The sequence below is a fragment of the Ambystoma mexicanum genome, chromosome 9 (genome assembly GCF_040938575.1).
Source record: "Ambystoma mexicanum isolate Mex_15411 chromosome 9, UKY_AmexF1_1, whole genome shotgun sequence".
NCBI classification, from domain to species: domain Eukaryota; kingdom Metazoa; phylum Chordata; class Amphibia; order Caudata; family Ambystomatidae; genus Ambystoma; species Ambystoma mexicanum.
Genome location: NC_090931.1, coordinates 34,662,628 through 34,685,300, shown reverse-complemented (window position 1 = coordinate 34,685,300; position 22,673 = coordinate 34,662,628). Strand labels below are relative to the sequence as shown.

Here is a 22,673-nt window from a genome sequence, read left to right as displayed (position 1 = left end):
TCTGTGTCTGCTTTGTTAAGAGTGTCTGTTGCTGCGTGATCGCGGCCTGTGTGAGCAGCTGAGCCCAGGTGGGGTGATCCCTAATCGACTGGTATCCCATCCGGTGATACCGACATTGCAGGGTGTTCCCTGCCTTCAGCCTGCTGGGTGCCCCCAGCGTGCCTGCCTTGTCGGGTGATCCCGACGTCATCAGTGGCCCGCCCGATGACTGGAGGCGGGCCACCACAGTTTGTACGGTCATTCAGTCAGCAGGGCAGTGAGAGGTTGGTGATAGCGGTGGAGGAAAGGAGGCTGGAGAGTAGGAGGAAAGTAGTGGAGAGGGAAAAGGTGTGTCCGAGAGAGAAGATAGGCGAGAGCTTGGCGAACTGACCATCGAGAGGGGGAGAATCAGAAGATCCGGAGGGAAAGGCCGCGGCCTTTAGGATTTCCTATATAAGGAGACTCCGGCAAGACAGTAGAGGTGGAGGGTCACTGATCGATAGCTTTAACATCTGGGAGATCTTACAGGTTTGTAGGCAGGGCCGCCCTTAGTGTCGGAGGCGCCCCAGGCAGTAAAACAAACATTTGGCACCACCCCTCCCCCAGGTCATCCTGGCGGAGTGCCACATTATTCAATAGGCGCTGATGCAAAAGCATCACCTATTGTGATCAAAAGCATCACCATCCCTTTGTTCTTGCCTTCTCCCACCACACTAGCTTGGGGGAGAAATTGAAAGACTCCCCCAAGGGCAGCCCTGTTTGTAGGGAAGAATACGCAACAGTGGAGGTTTATCGAGAGAGGATGGTAACCTCCCTCAGCCTGTGGCGGGAGGCCTACCAGCTGGGGCGGAGCCAAGCACGACCTTTAAGGGGGTTTGGATGGCAGTTTTGAAAGCTGGTAGTGAGTGGGGCCATTAAACCCATTGTGCTGTTGATCCCCACCGAGAGCCCAGGAAGCTGAATAGATATAATGTCTTCCTTTGGCCCATTAGATGCATCTTTCCCCCCCAACTCGAAGCTGAATAGATATAATGTCTTCCTTTGGCCCATTAGATGCATCTTTCCCCCCCAACTCACCAGAGGCGCAGCCAGGATTGTCTAACAAGAGGGGTCTGGAGCCAAAGCAGTAGGGCTCGCCCTGAGAGAAGCACGAAGAGGTAAGTGGGCTTCTTCTGCCCCTGGCTGAATCTGGAGGAACTACCCAGCATAGCGAGGGAGAGCGAATCAAGCAAGGTTGATTCGGAGGGGTGCTCCCCGAAGAAAAAAATATTTGTATAAGGGGATAAAATTGTGAATTTTACAGTAAGCCACACAGTTTACAGTCAGTTTTGTAGTTTAAAACAAAGTCCATTTGATGCCCAGTTATCAATGCACAGGAGCTTTTTCAAACACATTTTCATGAGGCCTTTGCCCACTGTATCCCAGTACTTTGCAAGTGCAACAACAAAAAATGTCCATACTTATTGCGCACAAACATGTCCCTTCTGGTGCACCTATATATGCCAGTATTCCCACATAAGCAAATACTCTTGATGATTTGCCCAGGATGCCAGTCATTATACTGTAACAAAACAGGTTCATGCTGGCTCTGCCAGTATATGCAGTATCCCCACGTAAGAACATGCTCTTGTTGGCTTTGCCTTAAGGCCATTAAAAAAAAAAAAGAAAAATAAGCCATGCCACTAAGAAAACATGCCCTTGCTGGCTAGCTGGTACGACAGCTCAGCAGGTTGAGCACTTGCTGCTACAATCAGAGTGATCTGCATGTCACAGGTTCAAAAATCGGGCAAGACCAACTCAGCCTGTCATCCTTCTGAGGTTGACAAACGAGTACCAACTTCGGTTGGGTGATCATTTCATATAAATATGTTCTCTGTAGATTGCTTTCGCGAAAGCACTATAAAAATAAATCATTATTACATAAATCGTCCATATATGTTGTATTTGCCCCCTAACGGTAGTAAAAAAAATGTCACGTCGCAGTAAGTAAACATTGCTGTGTGGGCTGCACCAAGCCCCCCGCCCTCATGTAAGAACACGTATGTTGAAATTGACCAACACCAGTAAAACAATGCAGCCCACTTCTCGACGGACGCAATAGCATGGGTTCAGTCCTTCCTTGACAGCACAACAATGCGAGTTTTCTCCCCCTCAGCATCAGCCGAACCTATCCAGACTACATGCGGCGTTCCACAGGGTTCCTGTGTACCGCCAACAATGTATAACATATTTACCAAGCCCCTATTTGACAAATTGCACAGACTGGGTGTCACCTACACGAATTATGCAGATGACACTCAGATTCTCATTCCCCTTTCAGGCCATTTTGACAAAGATAAGGCCTTGGTAAATAAAATATACCTCCCAATTCAGGCATGGATGGCATCCCATGGCCTCTGCCTGAATGACGACAAAACAGATATCCCGATTCTTGGATCGACCTCTAGCCTGCAAAAACTGAATTCCAACTACTCCGCCTTCAACATAGACAGAAATATCATTAAGATAGCCACGGAAGTAAAAACCCTAGGTTTTTTCGTTGACTCTACCCTTGCATTAAAGAAACAGGTGATCTCCATTGCCTTGTCTACTGCATATACCTGCAAACTAATCAGAATCTGCAGACCATTCTTATCCAAAGCAAGCTGCATCAGCTTGGCAAATGCCCTAATAATGTCAAAATTGAATTACTGCTATGACATGGGAGTGCGGGATAATAGTGGAATATTGGGATGAGGTTCTTAAAGGAGTGAATGGCTGTTGGGGACCACATTGGAACGATGTCCGGAAACTTGTTTATGGGGGTAAGCTTCCAGGGGGGGAAAAGGCACAAAATACAGAATAGAATGGGCCGGTTCTTGCTTGTACTGGCTAAACGCCGAATGGCAATAGCATGGAAATGCCCACAAGGTCCGGCGATTAATCTATGGCGAAAGGATGTGCGGAGGTGGGGTTTGGCAGAGCCAACTGTTCTGCAGAATATGGATCCTGAAACGGAAAAAGGAGGATGTAACAATCCATTGGACCCAATTGCTAAACGACCTGTCAAAGGATAATGATCTACGACCGCCGTGAAGAGGCGCGGGTAGGGGCGGAGGGGTGGCGTCAGGATGAATGGGGAAGACATGAACTTGGGAACTGGCGCTGGACCTGCCCAATCTACAAGGAAATCATAGATGAAGTAGGATTGCATGTTGTGACCAACAGAATGAAAGGAAGCCTGGTGGGCAAATCCGGACACTGGAAGGTGGGGGGGGGGTAGAGGGAGGCGGTGGGGTTAGGAATTTGCTGACACTGTTAAAATTAAAGCTGTTAAGAGAGTTGGGGGGGGAGGGGAGTTGTGGTTTCTTTTTATAAAAATGCCAATAAAGAGTGTTTAAAAAATAAATTGAATTACTGCAACGCCCTATACCCAGGGGCTTATAAATATATCCAGGATAAAATCCAAATCCTACAAAATAAAGCCCTCAGAACGGTCCTGAACATCCCCAACAGAGAACACGTTTCCAAAATCAGAAGGGAACACCACTGGCTAAATATTAACGATAGAATTTTAGTCTCCCTGACTTATAAATGCCTGAACACCACAGCAACCCCATACCTGACCAAGAGAATGGTTAGGAGAACATCCACCCGCCCCACTAGAATTGCCAATTCCTACTGCCTGGAGATACCCAGATATAAGCTGAGAAAAATCAGGAGGAACTAGTTTCCCGGTGAAAGCTGCCCAATCTTGGAGCGCCCTACCTCCAGCACTTAGAGCTGACCAATCCGACCTTAGCTTCAGGCGTAATACCTTGAGCTGGTTGCGCTCCAATGACATATGATCGATACGGGACCTAACGTCAATGTACATACCTGTAGCTATCTAATATAACCTATCATTCTGCTTTTTTTCTGTATATTTTCTGTCATGTCAATATAACTATTTCCTACGTAACAAGTTTCAAGTATTCCTTTACCATGTTGCACCCAGTTATCTACGATTTCGGTGTGCCCTACAAATAAACAAACAAACAATGCCATGCCAAAGTAAGGAAACATGCCTCCCCGTGTAAGAAAACACGCCATGCGGGTTTTAGCCTTAATGCGAGGACAAAATTCAATGCCACAGTAAGACCCAGACAGCCCCATTGCACTACCCTCCCCCACACTCCAACCCACCGTCACATAACACTCAGGTTGGCTTTGCTTAAATATGCCATGCTCCTGGCAAAAAATGTTCATGCCACACACATTCCAGCACCCACACAGCTTCCGTCATTCACATGAGCACCCACAACATTCACACTGCATTCTCATGCAAAGTCGCACCCACGTACCCCGTTCATACTTCATTCATTCATATGCATGCACTTACAGACACCCCGTTGCATAAAACATCTACAGACAAATGTGGTGTTTTAAGAGTCACAAAATAATACCCCTTCCGTGGCTAACCTTTTAATGCCCACGAGACAACACAACCTTCTAGAATATATTGTATGGTCCAGACATATCAATGAGATTCTTATGATATATTTTATTTGTATCACGCTCGTAAAAAAGTGTTTCAGAGCGCGACTAGGCAAGGGAGGGGAACAGGGGAGAACACAACACAACAAAAACAACGATCTTGCTAGGCCCAGTGACATTGAGAACGTGCATGGGAATGGGAAAAGGGAAAAAGTGCATGGAAGGGGGAGAGTGGAAAGTGCGGAGCAGAGGAGAGCAGATAAATAAATATTAAATAGAAAGTGGGGGTAATAATCAGCAAGTGGCAAGTGCTGTAGACTGGCAGCAGACTGGGTAAGTCTGATAACTGCAGAAAAAGAAGAAAAATGGGTGGGGGATGTAAGGGTACAGATACAGTCCCCAGTGCAAGGAGTGGCTGGGTGGTAGTGCAGGAGGGTGGCAGGGTGAGCAAATACCTAGGCCCATGGGACAGGGGGTGGCCAGGTGCACAGTGCCAAGAGAGCAGATCAGCAGGGGAGAGGGGGAGTGAAGGTGGAAGCAAAGAGGATGGTCTTGAGGTTCTTCCGGAACCGGAGATGGTTTTCTTCAAGTTTTAGATTGGCAGGGAGGCTGTTCCAGAGGGAGGCCCCAGCCAAAGATAGAGATCTACCCCCAGCTCGTTTCTTTGAAAAACAATTGACCCGGAGGGAATTAGAGGAGCAAAGGTATTTGCGGAGGGATAGCTGAAGGTATTTCGACCCAGGCCCAAGAAAGCCTTGTGGACAATGCAGAGGATTTTGAATTTAACCCTTGCATCCACTGGGAGCCAACAGAGATATTTCAGGGCTGGAGAGATATGATCCCCCGGGATTGAGGCCAAGGACAAGTCTCGCAGTCCTGTTCTGGATAAGTTGCAGAGGGCGGAGAGTAGAGGCACGTAGATTTAGAAAGAGGCTGTTACAATAGTCCAACCTAGAGAGAACCAGAGCTTGGGAGACAGTGAGCTTCTGAGGGAAGGAGAGGAAAGGCAGAGTACCTCTGAGGAGGTGCAGTAGGAAGTTTGACTTTTTAAGAGACCTCACAGATATGGGCGGAGAAGGAAAGTGTGGAGTCAAAGATGACCCCGAGGTTCTTAGCCTCGCAGATAGGGGTAGGAGGAGGGCCATGGGAGGCCGGCCAGAAGGTGAGGGAGAAGGATGGAGATGGTGTGCCGATGAGGAGGATCTCCGTCTTGCTGGCATTCAGACAAAGATCATTGGCGGCACACCAATCTTGAATGGCAGTAAGGCAGTCAGAGATGAGAGGGGGAGAGAGGTGGCCGAGGGCAGCCGGAAAATGAGTTGAGTGTCATCAACCTAGCACTGGAAATTTGAGCAGAAAACGGCAATGCAGTGGGCGAGAGTTGCCAGGTATTAGTTGAAGAGCCAGGGTGAGAGGTTAAACCCCTGGAGAACCCTACAGGTAGAAAGGAAGATAGATGATAGGAAGGACCTCAGTTGGACATGGGAGGGTTGGTCAGAGAGGAAAGAGGTCAGCCAGGCCAGAGCCTGATCAGTGATGCCCAGGTTATCACGGAGACGGTTGAGCAGGATGGTGTGGTTGACCGTGTCGATGGCAGAAGAGAGATCAAGAAGGATGAGGACAGAGGGAATGTTAGAGTCCAGGTTGGAGAGCAGATCTTCACGGATATTCAGGAGAGCAGTTTCCGTGCCTCTGGCCGCTCTGAAGCCAGACTGGTGGTCATGGAGACAGCCAACAGAGTCTGAATGAAGGTTAAGCTGAGAGATGGCCAGCTTTTCCAGGCGTTTGCCCAGAAAGGGGGTAATGGAAATTGGGCGATAGTTAGCCAGACAGGAAGGATCAGCTGTGGGTTTCTTGAGAAGAGGATGCACAAGGGAGTGCTTCAGAGAAGAGGGGAAAGATCCTGAGGCAAAGGAGTGGTTGCAAAAATCGGCAAGGGCTGGAGCGAGGGTGTCAATGTGGGAGGAACCTGTTTTGACATAGCTTTCATAGATCGGACTTGTCTAGCGACCTTCTCATTCTTAATATGAAGAACTGATCCACAGACGCACTATATGAAAATGTCCAGGCAGTTAACAGCAACTCTGGCATTAACACTTAGCCTCCACTACAGCCACACACAAACCGTGCTCAGACCGCTACCTTGAGAGCAGACTAGAAAGCAAGATACAATGCTATTTACAATATACATAGGTAAAATCAGTCCTACCTGCTACCGGTGGCCATAAGAAAAAGCATAATTATGAACTTGTATTATTAGATTGCAATATAAAGCAAGCATTTTATAAAAATGACACGTTTCATGCTTTTCTGTTCGTTTTAAAGGCAGAAATATTGAATGAAAAAATATATATTGTGCTCCTACTTTCTGAAAGTGAAAATCATCTACAAAAGCATAACACAGCACACACTGAACTTCCACCAACCATAAATGCTTGAGCTAGTCGCTTGCTTGTATTCCAATAGCATATTAAAACAAGCACATTACCCTCAAAATTCTTTAAAAATGTATTTGCATTACAAATGAACTTCTACTAGCTTTCCTTGTACGTACTCTAATGGAGAAAGACAGCCCTTCATAGAGGCTCATTTTTTGCTATGAACAATAAATTGATCAAATATGCCCCCCTTCACTATCATTTTGGCAAATTAAAGTTTAAAAGTGATATAACATATAGGATAAAGTGCCCCCTACGTATGTTCTAAGTACATTGAGAGTGACAGAGGAGTTCTGTAACCAAATAGCATGGGTCGGGTCTGCAACCTTAGGACCTCCAGAGGTTTTGGACTATAACTCCAATCACTCCTAGCCAGTATAATCTAGAGCTCATGGAAGTTCTAGTGTAAAACATCTGGAGAGCCGCAGGTTGCAGACCCCTGAAATAGAGAAACCGAAGTAGCGGCACTCCCAGGTGGATTGCAATGTTCTTTTTATGTTCAGTAGGCAACATTTTATTCCTTTTAATTCCCTATAATACCTGGCCTTGTGCTTAATGTCAGATCTTATATTTTCAGGTATGTTTAATCAATATAGAATCTATTTGGACTGAAAAACATCCAATATGTAAATTGTGTAGTGCAGAACCAATTTCAGCAATAAAATGCATCGAACATAAGCAATAAAATGTACACTGCTCACATGTGGTAAATTCCATGCACAAAATAAACACTACCATAAACCGCACCTTATAAATTTTTAGTGACTGTAAAGTGTCAAAGATATTTAACAAGAAATCAATGTGAAAAGCTTTTCATGGCTTTAAGTGCTGAAACGGTAGCTGGAATTCTGTGCTGGCTCATTGATGTGACAACTGAGGCGTAGTAACCGTGACCCACTTTGCTGTGCTATGCGGCATCACCCTGCCAGTTGTGGTGAAAGAAACTGCAACAATGGCGGCAAAACTCTTGTACATGCCAAAAACCACCAAAACCGCATGTTTAAACGCACAAAAAGATGGATGCACAACCTGACACCCATGGTGCATGTGCGGTGGAATAGAGCACACACTGCAGAAAAGGTGCCAGTGGGCTCCAGGACCAGCAAACAGAGTGCAGAGAAAGAAGCAGCGCTTTGCAAATGAAACTCCAAAAGGTGCCTGTAAATGACATTTGCGTTGTTGCTAAAAAACTCCAAAATGCCTATAACACAACACTTCTCAACATCCAAAACCTTGTTGGCGCTAAAAATCATGTAATCTAATGAAGCATTGCAAACATACAAAGTCCTAATGAGAAGAGCAAAACATTCATCAGACAAACTGGATTGTCTGTAAACTGACAGCCCCTGTCAAAATCTGGGTGCAGTACCTTGGGCTACCTGAATGACAGATGTCAGATGAGTTACTGATGAAACTTCAAAGGGATCTAAACAAAAAAGTCTGCCGGATTAGCAAACATAAAAAGGATTGTGGCTAAAAAGGATACAGATCTCAGTTGCTTTTTATCCCACAGAGTTGAAGCTAAGAAAGTAATGTGTTTATGTTTGATGCAACAAGTTTTTCCTGGATTTTTAATTAAGAATAAATTAGCTTGGCTGAGCTGCAACCCTTTGGAAGAGGACAAACAGGTTTCGCCCAGGGGGAGGGATATTCTCTCAGCAGAAACTCACGGGGAGATGATAATTGTGGGTTAACCCAGACTTTTGTCTGCAGAAAGAGAACGAACAATAGCAGGCCATTCAGCCCAGGAAACGGAGGTGTGAGAGGGTCGTAAATGGCTCCTGGAAGGAACTTCCCCAAGGAGGGGGATGCTCCTGGACTCCACGGTGAGAAAACGGGGCGTACCATTTGCTGTTAAGAATGAACAAAACAGTTTTTAGAAACTCATAACTTGTGATTCAAAGTGGTGAAAAATATAAAAAGGACAGAGTTGTTAATCTAATTTCTGGCTGCACGTTTTAAGAGGCGGCAGTACCGTGTGACATGTTCTGGACAGGAATGGCAATATATGTGGTTTTATGTGAACGGTATTAATCCTAGAATTGTGAAAAGTTACATACACATTCCTACGTTAAACACACACATTTGTGGAAATTTGCATAAAGTTTGGAAATTGTGTTCATAACCAAAAGGACAACATTCTGTAGAAAGCTGAAACAAGATCCCACAGCTGCGGGATTTTGAGAAACAGATGCTACATAAAATATGGAATCGTTGTGTGTGATTTGTCTAAAGGTGACCAATGTAGAAATGTGTATTTAGTATAAAATTCAATTTTGAGACCAGTGGCTAAAGGGAGGTTTCTAAGAACTGTAAAGCAAACTATAAAATATGACATCATCCGGCCTTGATCCAATCATTCAAATGCAAGGCGGAGATTTTGATCCAATCCCAACTCACCGGGGCAAGCTTAGCTAAGCCGGCCCATACACCCATTTTGTGATGCCATTTGAAAGGATAGAGACAGCTGACAACACATAGGGACTCACTGATCCACTCACTTTCCTGATTCCGGCAAAGCACTCTGCTCCAGCATTCTACATCCGGCCTTTAACATCCTTCCATATCCAGATGCCAAGACTCTTGCAAGCAGTAGAGAACTATTGACTTTCTGCAAGGCCTCAAACTTATTCTCACCCCCAGTGAAGCGCTGGGGTGTGAGAAGGCCTAAATCCCCAAACGTATTCTTGCACCCCAGTGAAGCGCTGTGGTGTGAGAAGACCTTTCAACTAGTATCCTGAAATTCCCTGGCTTGCTACCACAAGGCTTGCCCAAGGAACTCGCTATCCAGCTGATTGAACTACCCACAACAAGAAGGGCAGATCCTGCGCAAAACCGGTGACCGGCCTAGCTAATCCAGTCCCGCGCCTGATGTGCTGTTCTTCCTAGACCAGATCCAATCCATGACCAGAACTGACGGTCTAATTTAATAACTTATTTTTTAAGTATTAATAGGAAGAAAAGTGACCCTAATATATCTGCATTATATGATCTCAAACCCATCCTATCTGTAAATTCAGAATCATAGTATTGTCAGTACCTTTCTTGCGCTGATTTTCTCTTGTGTGTTTTATAAAATCATAAGTCATTAGTGATTTTGAGTAACTCAAGTAAATTCCGAAAAGAATCCACCACATGAAGGGTTACGCCGGCCACGTAACTGGAGATTCATCTCTGGCATCCTCTTTTTCATAGTCATAATATAGTGTAATCAAACCCATTTTTCATTTGAGTGCATTTCTGTTTTCCTTTCTTGCGCCTATTTTGCAAAAACGACTCACTAAAACCCCTATAACTCCCTCCGTTTTTGTGATAGAAACGAAATTTCAACTCCTACTTGCACCTAACATCCTTAGCTATCCATAGAACCCAAAACATTGCAAAACAGTGCGATTCTCCAATCATAGCGAATATCATGCAAGGAAAGGTATCCCACAAATTGAAATTCTGAGAACGTTTACACGTGTGAAATAGCTTTAATTTAATTACCACTTGGACTTTAAGATTTCAAATGTTTTCTTCTGACTAAATCATTGCTGGCGATTGTTTGCAACTGTTCAAAGCAGCTCCCATAGGAATCTATAACAATTTAAGCATTTTTGACCACATTTGGTGTCTTTGCTCAGTCAATTCCAAAGACAATTTCAAAGCCATTCTGACAGCTGAAAAGTCAATTCCGTTTTTCTCTTGTGTTTGAAGGGGGAAGGTGGGAGTGATATTCTGTTTGATTCGTGCTAATCCTGAATACCTGCTCTCTCCTCACATCTATTCATTGCCTATTGGGAGGTTGAGGGGGGGTTGCAGGGGGACCCCTAACAATAGTGCCATCCATACCAAACCAATTCAAAAGTATTATTTTCTGTGTTGCATTTGTTTGTGTGCTCATTACTTGATTCCTAGTATATTAAAGATATTATTCAGTGTTCGGTCACCCCATTAGTGATTGTTGTTTACCTATTAAAATATATGGTGATTTGAATTCTAAATACATAAATATTTACCTTTGGAAACTACTAGCCCGATTCCTGGTTCGGTGTGACCAGAGGGGAGGGGGGTATCCAGGAGAAGGGTGTGATACGAGTGGTATATCATTCAGAATATTGAGCTTATAGATAAAATAAATAAGGGTTTCAATTGTCTACTACATGCTGGGCTTGACTTGGGTGTGTGCCGGATTCAAATCACTTTACAACCGATTACAGAGCACTATGGGCAGCCCTACAGATAAGGGGTTTATCGACCACTTTTACTCTATCAATTCACAAATACTCCCAAACCATAAAAATAGGGAGCAAAAACACCGCCCCCAACAAAAAAATAGGAAAAAGACATGTAGAATCTTGCACCCCCTGCTTTCACCCTCACAGCTGCATGGATATGTTTGGACCAGTAGTGCATATAGTACCACAGGAAGAAACTATTTTAACTGACTGATTGGAAGAAGTAAACATGCATCTTTTAATGTGCAGGAATAACTTGTTGCAAAGAAATAAATATTACAAAAATATTCCTGTTTTTCAGTTAAAATGTTTTCACTCGCTTATAAAATACTCTCATTGGGAATTGGACTACCATTTTTATTCCCTAAAAAAATCATTTTATTCCCCAATTTAAAAAACAGGGAGTAAAATACTACTTTCAATTCTTACCAGGAGCACTGAGTATGGGTGTCATTTCCTTAGCCGCCTCACAGCTGGAGGCTGCCACCTTCCCCCGCCGGGGAATGAGGCAAGTGTTGTCTTCCACCTCTCCCCACTTGCTCCCCCCATCATTCCCTTTCCAGCTCCTTGGCATCCCCACTTACCTTCTTTTCAGTCCATTTCGGGAGCGGACGCGCTGGGAACACTTCTGTCCACAGCACGACTGCTCACGATCTCCGACAGGCTGTCATGGAAAGGAAGAAGGGACTACATGTAATCCCTTCTCTCCTTTCCATGGCACCCATTTTTTTGTTTACTAGTTAATGGGAACCAAGGAAAGAGAAAAGGGACTATGCGTAGTTCTCCCGTTTCCATGGCAGCCATTTTTCGTTTTCTTTTTTCAATGGGGACCATGGACCCCTGCGGCCATTTTTAAAACGTTTTTTTCTGTTCCAAAACACCAGAGCTTTTCGCGGGTGGGGGGCTGTTAGTACCCTGGTCTTATGGGCCAGGGTACTAATAGCAATTAGCCCCTCGCAGGGGGGGCATTACCTCTCCAGGTAACGCCCCAGGGCCTTTATTAAGGCCCTTGCTTCGCTCTGGCCTGTAACTATGGGCCAGGGGCATTACCTGAAGTGGTAATTCCCCCCCAGCTCGGGGCTTATTGCTCAATTAGTACCCGGTTGAGGGGGTGTGGCAGCCTCTCCGCCAATGAGGAGGCTCGGAACAGAGGCATTACCAGCAGTAATGTCCCCGCTCTGAGCTGCCTCACAGCTGGAGGCCAGCATCTTCCCCGCCGGGGAACAAGGTATGTGTGTTCTTCCCCAATCAACCCACTTAACTTCTTTTCAGTCCATTTCGGGAGCAGACGTACTGGGAACACTTCTTTCCCCAGCACATCCGCTCCCGATCTCCGACGGGCCATCACAGAAAGGAAGAAAGGACTACGCGTAATCCCTTCTCTCCTTTCCATGGTGGCCATTTTTAGTTTACTTTTTTCAATGGCCACCAAGGAAAGGGAAAACAGACTTTGTTTTCCCTTTCTTGCCGGACATTTATTTTCTGTTCCGAAAACAAACAAAAAAGCCTTTAGTACTTCAGCTTCGCTCAGGCCTGCAACTATGGGCCCCAGGGCATGAAGTGGTAATGCACGCCCCTCTTCTCGAGGCTTATTGCTTAATTATGGTTCAACAATATTAGATGTGTGTAGAAAATGTAAGCAATCCTATTTTTTTCTACAAAAGTTGTGAGAAAGTTCAAGTTTTATATACTGGAATAAGTGCATTGCAAAGCTTTTCAAGAAAGCATACAAGTGCACATGGGATTACTTAAATTGCAGATATTTGTAGGTAAGCATATACAATCCCAGGGGTAAAAGTTTCAAGTTAGTAGCCAGGCATGAATAGTCACTTGCCGCCTGCATTCACACAGCACACCATTTCTTACTCCCCCATAGGCAATTATCACTAGAGGAAAATACATATGTTGAGGCCCGACTATACCATATCTTAGTATTCAAAACGAAGCTCTAGGGCGAGTTCAACAGCGGATTTTCTTTTGTACGTGTATAGGAACTAACTCAATACAGATGCCTACCACTACCACATTTTCTCTATCCTCATTGGTCCCTGGGTTACATTCTACACTGTCAGCGTTCACTCCACCCCTAGAAAATCACATCTCAGCTTTCAGGGTAATTCCTTTGCCTGTCTATACTCTCTGGCCAATCCCTTTCCATCTCCTGAAACTGGCTCTGCATCGAACCCACCTGTTGGGGTCCCTTGAGGGCGTATCCTTATTCCTTCCCTTTTCATTATCAACACCTTTTCCCACAGAACCCCCATCTCCTTTGGGGTTTGATATTTTGTTCCCAATGATACTCAAATATTTTCCTCCTTCCCTGACTGTCACCCAATAACTTTCTTCCTGCATCACCGAGTGCCCAGCTGCCCTTCAACACTGGATGGTGTTTTGCAAAGCTATGCTCAATGTATCCCAAACCGAGATAATGCATCCCCCAGACTAATGCTTCATCTCACCCCCAACCCCATCCTCCCATGAATCCCAACCAAGGGGGGTTCTGAAATTTGAGCAACTTGTTAGTTTCACCTCTACGGCTTCCAGATTAACCCAGTCACCATCCGTGAAATCAGACCCTTGCCCACCTTTTACTTTACCAAGACTCATTTCCACCCATGTCCTTAGCAGGATGGAATACTGCTCCTCCTTATGCCCCTCCGTCCCCTTTGCTGATATACCACAATTAACAAGGTACCACTTTGCAATAGGCACCATATTTCACCTCATGCAATCCCCTACGTAGGGCGGTGGTGCTTGCACACTGCTCGATGTTCAAAATTCTTCCTTCTGGCCTTAAAATACATTTGCATCCCGCCCACCTATCTAGCTCCCACTTGCTATTCACCCGCTTGCACTTTCCACTCAAGCGCTCCTCTAACTCTGTACCGCATCCTCCTTGTACTACCTCACTCCTTTTCCTTCATGATACTCATGCCCTACCACTGGAACACCACACCCCCACATCAAGTCCGTCCCCACTTTACTGGGCTACAAAATTGCTCTCAAAGAGCATCTCCGTCACTTGATGGTGCATCCGAGTAGTTTGCTGGTATTCCACTGACCTCCACCCCTTGTTGGATCCCTTCAAAAGGTTTATTTTTTAACATTTGTATAAGTACGCAAAGCCCTTGGACATCTAGGTGCTGTTTACAGACATGTTGGGCTCAATGAGAGAATACAGTATAGGGTTAATTTAACAGGTGTGTCTGGAGTTTATTCTGCATTTGATAATCGTGCACTTTATGTAAATAAGAAATACGGTAAAGGCTGGATTGTCCCCCCCTACACTGTGTGGGGGTTATCAGTTTCCTGTGCACTAGTCCTAGGTGGCAGGGCTGTGTGGTGGGGGAGATCTGTCACTCCCTGTGCAATACTACGGGGGACCCAAGCAAAACTGCCTGGGGCGGGGACGTCACTCCACTGTTCAATCAATGCTTCCGGGGGGCGGAAGGATTGTCAGTCCCCTGTGCAATACTCCTGTGGGGGGCATCACGTTCCTGTGCATTAGGACCAGTGGGAGGGGCTGAGGGGACTGTCGTTCCCCCTGTGCACTATCCCCCCATGGGACTGTCGTTCCCCCTGTGCACTATTCCCCCTCCAGGGGACTGTCACTCCCCCTGTGCACTATCCACCCCCTCAGGGGACTATCACTCCCCCTGTGCACTATCCACCCTCTCAGGGGACTGTCACTCCCCGAGGGGACTGTCACTTCCCCTGTGCACTATCCACCCCCCAGGGGACTGTCACTCCCCCTGTGCACTATCCACCCCCCCAGGGGAGTGTCACTCCCCCTGTGCACTGTCACTCCCCCAGGGGACTATCCCCCCAGGGGACTGTCACTCCCCTGTGCACTACCCACCCTCCAGGGGACTGTCACTCCCCCTGTGCACTATCCACCCCCCAGGGGACTGTCACTCCCCCTGTGCACTATCCACCCCCTCGGGGGACTGTCACTCCCCCTGTGTACTATCCACCCCCTCGGGGGACTGTCACTCCCCCTGTGCACTATCCACCCCCTCGGGGGACTGTCACTCCCCGAGGGGACTGTCACTCCCCCTGTGCACTATCCACCCGCCCAGGGGACTGTCACACAGCCTGTGCACTATCCACCCCCCCAGGGGACTGTCACTCCCCATGTGCACTGTCACTCCCCCAGGGGACTATCCCCCCAGGGGACTGTCACTCCCCTGTGCACTACCCACCCTCCAGGGGACTGTCACTCCCCCTGGGCACTTCCCAGCCCCCAGGGGACTGTCACTCCCCCTGGGCACTATCCCCCCAGGGGACTGCCTCTCCCCTGAACACTACCCACCCCCCAGGGGACTGTCACTCCCCTGAACACTACCCACCCCCCAGGGGACTGTCACTCCCCCTGAGCACTACCCACCCCCCCAGGGGACTGTCACTCCCCCTGAGCACTACCCACCCCCCCCCAGGGGACTGTCACTCCCCCTGTGCACTACCCACCCCCCCAGGGGACTGTCACTCCCCCTGAGCACTACCCACCCCCCAGGGGACTGTCACTCCCCCTGAGCACTACCCACCCCCCCCCCAGGGGACTGCCACTCCCCCTGTGCACTACCCACCCCCCCCAGGGGACTGTCACTCCCCCTGAGCACTACCCACCCCCCCCAGGGGACTGTCACTCCCCCTGAGCACTACCCACCCCCCAGGGGACTGTCACTCCGCCTGAGCACTACCCACCCCCAGGGGACTGTCACTCCCCCTGTGCCCTAGCCAGCACGCAGGGGACTGTCACTCCCCCTGAGCACTACCCACCCCCCAGGGGACTGTCACTCCCCCTGAGCACTACCCACCCCCCAGGGGACTGTCACTCCCCCTGAGCACTACCCACCCCCCAGGGGACTGTCACTCCCCCTGAGCACTACCCACCCCCAGGGGACTGTCACTCCCCCTGTGCACTACCCAGCCCGCAGGGGACTGTCACTCCCCCTGAGCACTACCCACCCCCCAGGGGACTGTCACTCCCCCTGTGCACTGTCACTCCCCCTGTGCACTGTCCCCCAGGGGGCTGTCACTCCCCCTGTGCACTACCCCCGAGGGGACTGTCACTCCCCCTGTGCACTACCCAGCACGCAGGGGACTGTCACTGCCCAGAGGGTAACCAAGCGCTGCCTGTCACTCAGCTGTGCCTCCCTATGTATGCCCGTCCCATCATCCCAGAACGCGCGCCGTGCCCCCTCGCTCCAGGCTCCTCACCCAGGCTCAGCGCCCGCAGCCCCCAGGCCTGCAGGGTCTCGAGCAGCGCCGCCTCACGGTCCCCGGACATTTCCCTCCTCGGCTCGGTTGGAATCCTCGCGCCAAAACACAACAGCAGAAGCCACCAATCCCGGCAGGCAGGGCGCGCTCTGACGTCACGCAGCTGTCAGTGGAGACGCTCGACGCACGCCAGGGCCCGGCGCGAGCGAGCGAGCGGCGGCCATCTTGCAATGGGCATCTGCCACGGTACCCAGAGGGACGGGGCTGGCACAGGCCTCACAGGGACCAATGTGCGTTACAAAATCTACACAACACCTACCTCCTCGTTAACAGGAATGGACTCTTAGCATAATACTGAGAATACTGACAAAGGAATATGAAATGCTGGCCCGTGATACGCGGCCAGCAATCCATTACAACACTTACAGCACCAAGTGAAACAAAACAATACAAGAAGAAAAAACAGGATTGAACAGAACTAAAAAGAAATCACAACAGAAAATGGTGCAGCAAAATAGGTGCAGCAATAGGTGCGTCCTGGAGGCGGACACAAATAAAAATATGCTCGCAATTTTTTGCACAATGCAAATAATGGGAACCTATGGAACACTGCACATAAATGGTAAACAAATGCAGATAAAAGATACATAAACCATCTCCACACACTACATACACCACCCTACCAAACGTAGTCTCTCACCCTAACAGGAGGCACCCAAACCCTCAACGGGGACCCCCGTCACTGCTGACCGATAAACGGGCATCCTGCTCCCCAGCGACATCCTCAGTCACACCCACTCCGTCCATACCACCCCAAGAAGAGGGTGCTTCACCACAACCCAACTCCGATCCGCCAGGAGGGTCACACACACCCTGCTCCACTAAAAACCCACTTAAATGAGGTTCCAAAGAGGAACCACCCTCAACCAATGGCGCCATGGTGGTACCTCTCAGCACAACTACCCTTCTTTTGCTCCACCTTGTCCCATCATCCAAGACCACATAACCTGCCCCCACCTTCACCACAACGCAGAGGGACATGAATGCACTCCTCCCCTTTGGCACGAACCTGGGGTTCTTTATACACATGCAATCTCCCACCTTGACATCAAGGGGTCTCCTCTCCCCCTGCTGTGCCCTCACCCGGTCCTGGGAAATACGCACCCTTTCAAACACCTCTGACATGTTCAACTCAGTAAGAACCCCGCCTCCAAGAGCAGCCGTTCTCAACCTGGAAACCTGCCTTTCTTCCCCATATGAGCTCAAATGGCGAGCTGCCGGTAAACGTTGAGTGTGTTCGTTTATATGCCGTCAATGCCTCTGAGACCACCTCTTACCAACACAAACCATTCGCGTTTGTCAACTGAATGGCCCCCTTCACAAAGCCATTCATCCTTTCGACCAAACCGTTTGCAGAAGGATTATACAAGACTGTCTTATTGTGCCTAATCCCATTACTCCGCAAAAACTCCTGCATGCGAGGAGACACAAACTGCACACCATTGTCAGTGACCATACTCGCGGGTATGCCTTCCCTGTCAAACACCCTTTTGAGAAAACCAATCACCTTCTCTGTAATTACCATCTCAAAAGCAGCAGCCTCAACCCACCGCAATGTGTAGTCCACCATCACCACCACAAACTTCAAACCACCCTCAAAGCACTCCATGGGACCCATGATGTCTAACGCTCCCTTAGACCACACTTCATTGGGAACATCAACCGGGTACACTGGCTGCGGGTGCACGATTCTGCTCTTATCACTCATGGCACACGTCACGCACTCCTTTACCACCATCTCCACCTCATCGTCCATACCCAGCCACCTATATGACTCCTGCAACCTCCTCTTGGTATGGGACCTCCCCAAATGCCCCTCATGTGCCAGTTCGACAAGCCTCCCCCTCAAACTCACTGGAGGCACTAGTCTATTGCCTCTCGTGACACCTCAAGGATCTTCTGCGAGTGCACTTAAGACATGCATGTACGCTCTTCCTTCTTCCCTGGCGTTGACTGCCTCCCAGCCATCGCGCAGACCAACCTTAATCCATGCCAACTCGGAATCCTTGGATGACTCCCTTTCCCACTCGTTCTTATCCAGACCGGGAAGCACACACGCCACCTGGGTCCCCACATCACTCTCCCCCTGTTCCTCTGGCACCACCTCCGTCAACCGTGACAAACAATCTGCCACCACATTCCTTATTCCCGGTATATACTCTACCCTGAAATTGAATTCCTGCAAATCCACCTTGCTATCCTGGGCGACACTGATCCCTACCCCTTTTGTGGTAAGAAGACATGTGAGTGGCTTGTGGTCTACCCCAATGACATATGGAATACCCCACACGAACATCCTGAAAAGCTTTGATGCCCAGGCAGCAGCAAATGCCTCCCTCTCAATCACGGCATACCTGCTTTTAAGCATCCTTAAGCGCCCTAAACGCAAACGCAATCGGCCTACACACTCCATCCTGCCACTGCTCCAAAACTGCCCCTAGACCGACCTCACTAGCATCCACCATAAGGACCGTTTTGTTCTTTGGGTCAAATTAACTTAAAGATGGTGCCCTATCGACATCCTCTTTCAGCTGCACAAATTCCGCTTGACACTCCTGCGACCATTCAAATTTTGCATTCTTCTTCAACAAAGCACACATGCACACTGTTTTCTCTGCATGCAAAGGTATGAACTTGACGTAATACTCTCTCTTTCTCAAAAATGACCTAAATTGGTCCTTATTCACCAGGGACGGGGCCTCCCTCATTACACTGACCAACCCTTCACTAGGCTATTTGCCGCTGTCATCGAGGGTGTGACCCAAATATGTCACATTGAGCACCGCCACCTGACATTTCGAGAACTTAACCGTCAACCACTTTGCCGTAAAATCTGCATGCCGCGGTGTACCCTCTCATCATGTTCACCTTTATTCTTACCCTAGTGGCGATTACCCTGGTGCCTCGCAGCTGGCCGGCGGAGCCGCCGAATGCTCCCGCCGCATCGTCACGTGTCTAGGAACCCAGCAGTATGTTGATACTTTGGGTCACGTGAAGAGGAAGCGTGCAGGATCGCGCGCGATCACCTGACTCTCCTCTGCCCATTCAAAAGCTGCGAGGGAACGCTCATTCAGTGCTTCACAGCTGTTTCATTCAAGCACTGTTTGGCGTTTCTCTGGTGTTACGATCACGGTACTGAACTACGGTCTGTTTTCCTGGACTTTCTTTGTTAAACCCTTGGTCATCGTACTGCTCTGCTGTTAGGACCTTTTGGATTGTTTTTTGGACTCCTTTTGGATTACCCTTGGCTTCGACGTACTCGGCTGGTTTTGATCCCGGAACTCTTCACGGATTGATCACGGACCCTCGACTTTGCTACTCCTGAACATCTCATCCCCACGCAGGTATTGCGGTGCACCTCCATCTGCATTGCCCCCCAGTGTGACATCTTCCCTGCCGCTGCCAGTCACACCCCGCTGCTGCACGGAACACCTTACATCCTATTCGTGCTACTTAGGACCCAGACTCCTCCACCTTGGTAAGACCCTCTTTATTAAGTTCCATTCTTCTCTCATTGGTCTGCTTGTCATAGTACTTAACCATTGCTTGCCTTGCAGCGGTCGGGGGGTCTCCGGTGTTCCTGGTTCCTGGCATTTCCGGCATTCAAATACCCGTGGCCACAAAGATCGCTCAGGGAGTTGTTTTGTATCTCCCTGTGTGGTACTCTGGGACAGAGGCCCCATAATCTTCACGACCATCAAGTTATAACAAACGTCCACGGACTGCATTGCCTCCTCCCACAAGTCTTACCTGCTCATTACAGACCCGGAACGGCCACAGACTGCATTTCCATCATTCTTCAAGTCTTACCCATTAACTACTTACCTTGGAACACTCACGGACTGCTTGGTCCTCTTCACGTCTTACCCCACTTGCCAAAGCCATTTGGATTATTCCAGCTACAGTCATTTCTTCATCCTCCGTTTTTCTGTTTAAAGACTACCTTGTCTGTTTTTAGTAAATAACTCTGTCTCTTTGGTTACGGACTCTAGCTATCGTCCCTGTATTACGTCTTGTTATTCTCCTTCGGTTTTGTTGTACTGCTTGCATGGTGTATGACCCGGATCGGAATTGGATTCCTTTTGGTTAGCGATTTCATTGCGTTTTACTTGTTTTTTAAGAACTTTGTTCAGGCACTCAAATTTGTTTAAGACCTTGTTCTCAGTTTCAACAAGTGTTCAAGACAGCCTCCGCTGCGCCGTGGAACAGCCTCCGCTGCACCGTGGGACAGCCTCCGCTGCTCCGTGGGACAGCCTCTACTGCTCCGAGGGAGAGCCTCTGCTGCAACGCAGGATTCAGAAATACCTCCGCGAAAATAGGGAATCCTGAGCAGCGCCTGCTTCACAAAAAGTAGAACAGTCTCTGCTACAACTTGACAGACTTTCCTCCCGGAAGCAGCCCGGAGGTGTTCTTCCTCATATCGTTTGTGTCTTTTCTGGTTAACCAGCCGGTGGAAAAGTTTGCCATAGTTCACATGATACTTTTATGGAATTTCCCGGGTAAGCTTATTTACGTTATCTGCATTTTTGCTCATTTGCCCTTAGTGAATCGTAGGATCATAGTGGTTCATTCTTTTGCAGAATATCTATTGGATACCGCCTTTAACCTGATTGTGGTAGTCCTTCCAAGTCTGTTACTACTAGTCAGGTTAATGGGGAAACAGGAGTGAACTGTTTTCTGCCGCCTTAATCATAACTGTTACTAATTGTGCTTTTCTTTCTACAGCCACGTGGTCTCGGTGGGAAATCCAAGCTTTAAATTAATTTATCCCTTTGTATATGTATTTACTACATTCAGAGGGATACATTAGTGGGAAGAATTCTTCTTCTACACTACGGGGTTACGTCTGTGAAGAAGAATTCTGACATAATCAGAAGCCTTCTAAACATGGATCCCAACGAGACCCTGGCTAATCCACTTCAGTTAGTGGCAGATTTAAGAACTGACATGGCTAATGCTCACGCCACCACTCAACAACAGATCCTAGAATTACAAACGGCCATACAGCCGCTACCCCAAGCGGCACCGGTGATGCCTAATGCCCCTGCCGTTGAACCTGTACAGGCATAGGCCGGCCCAGTATATATTACTTCCCATTTTCCTTTGGCTCCTCCAGAGAGGTTCCATGGGGATCCAAGGCATTTCAGGACATTTTTGAATCAATGTCGCTTGCACTATTTATGCCAACCAGGTTCTTTTCCTGATTCTGCCACCAAAGCGGCATTTTTGTTGTGGCACCTTGGTGGTACTGCCGCAGCATGGGCGAACCCTCTTTTGGAGGAGGGTAGTCCTTTATTGTTTGACTGTGATGCATTAATTGAAGCTATGGGTAAGGTGTTTGACTCCCGATATAAGACTCAAGTCATGGAACTGGAATTGTTAAATCTACAACAAGGTGATTTGACTCTTTTGGCCTATTAAGCCAAATTTAACCAATTGGCTGCTGAACCAGGGTGGCCTGATGATAAGAAGGCATCTTTATTTTATAAAGGATTATCGGATTCTTTGAAAGACACTCTTGCTATGGTGCCAGTGGTCCCGGTTACGTTTCCGCAGTTGCTTGAATTAGTTCTTCAGATTGACGCCCATAAAGCTGCTAGAAAAGGGGAGAAACAGGGTGCCACATCTGAAATCCACATCAATCCTACACCAGCTATGGGTGCACCAGAACCAATGCAAATCAGAGCAGCCACGTGGGGTCCCCTTTCTCAAGAAGAAAGAGATCATCGGAAGAAAAACAATTTGTGTTTTTATTGTGGGTCTTCGGAACATCTATTGAAAGCTTGTACCAAGAAACCTACTAAGAAACAGGGAAACTTGAAAGCTCGGCGATAAGAGGAGTCCAATTGTTGAGCACTAATGTTTCCACGGACTCTAAACTAATCCAACCTGTTACTATACAGGTGAACTTTAGGGTGCCACAAGGCAGGGCCATGCATGCCACGGCTATCCTGGATTCCGGTGGCACCGGAAATTAGATCGATACCTTATATGCCAAGGACTTGGATTTGTCTATGGTTGAAAAGGAAAATCCTGTTGTTGTGAACTCTGTTGATGGTTCTACCCTGATATCTGGTATGGTGGTCCAACAAACAGATGATTTGATAATGGAAACAGGTCAGGGACATTCAGAAAATATATTTTTTGATCGGATCTCTGCACCATAATTCAAGCTTATTTTAGGAATTCCATGGCTCCGGTTGCACAATCCTTCCATTGATTGGCACACCGGCAGTATCGAATTCTTGTCGGAATATTGTGAGACTAGGTGTTGGTATAGTAAGACTCCACCGAATAATCC

General features: G+C 47.9%; 1 protein-coding gene across 1 annotated transcript in view; it reads right to left on the bottom strand.

The window, feature by feature from the left end:
* NCAPD3 (non-SMC condensin II complex subunit D3) overlaps positions 1 to 16,444 on the bottom strand; it is a 579,984-nt gene extending 563,540 nt beyond the window's left edge. The window contains exon 1 of the mRNA XM_069614114.1: positions 16,313 to 16,444. Coding sequence (XP_069470215.1) covers positions 16,313 to 16,382 — 70 coding nt within the window. The 5' untranslated portion in view covers positions 16,383 to 16,444. The remainder of the gene's footprint in view (positions 1 to 16,312) is intronic.
* Positions 16,445 to 22,673: the final 6,229 nt, after the last annotated feature.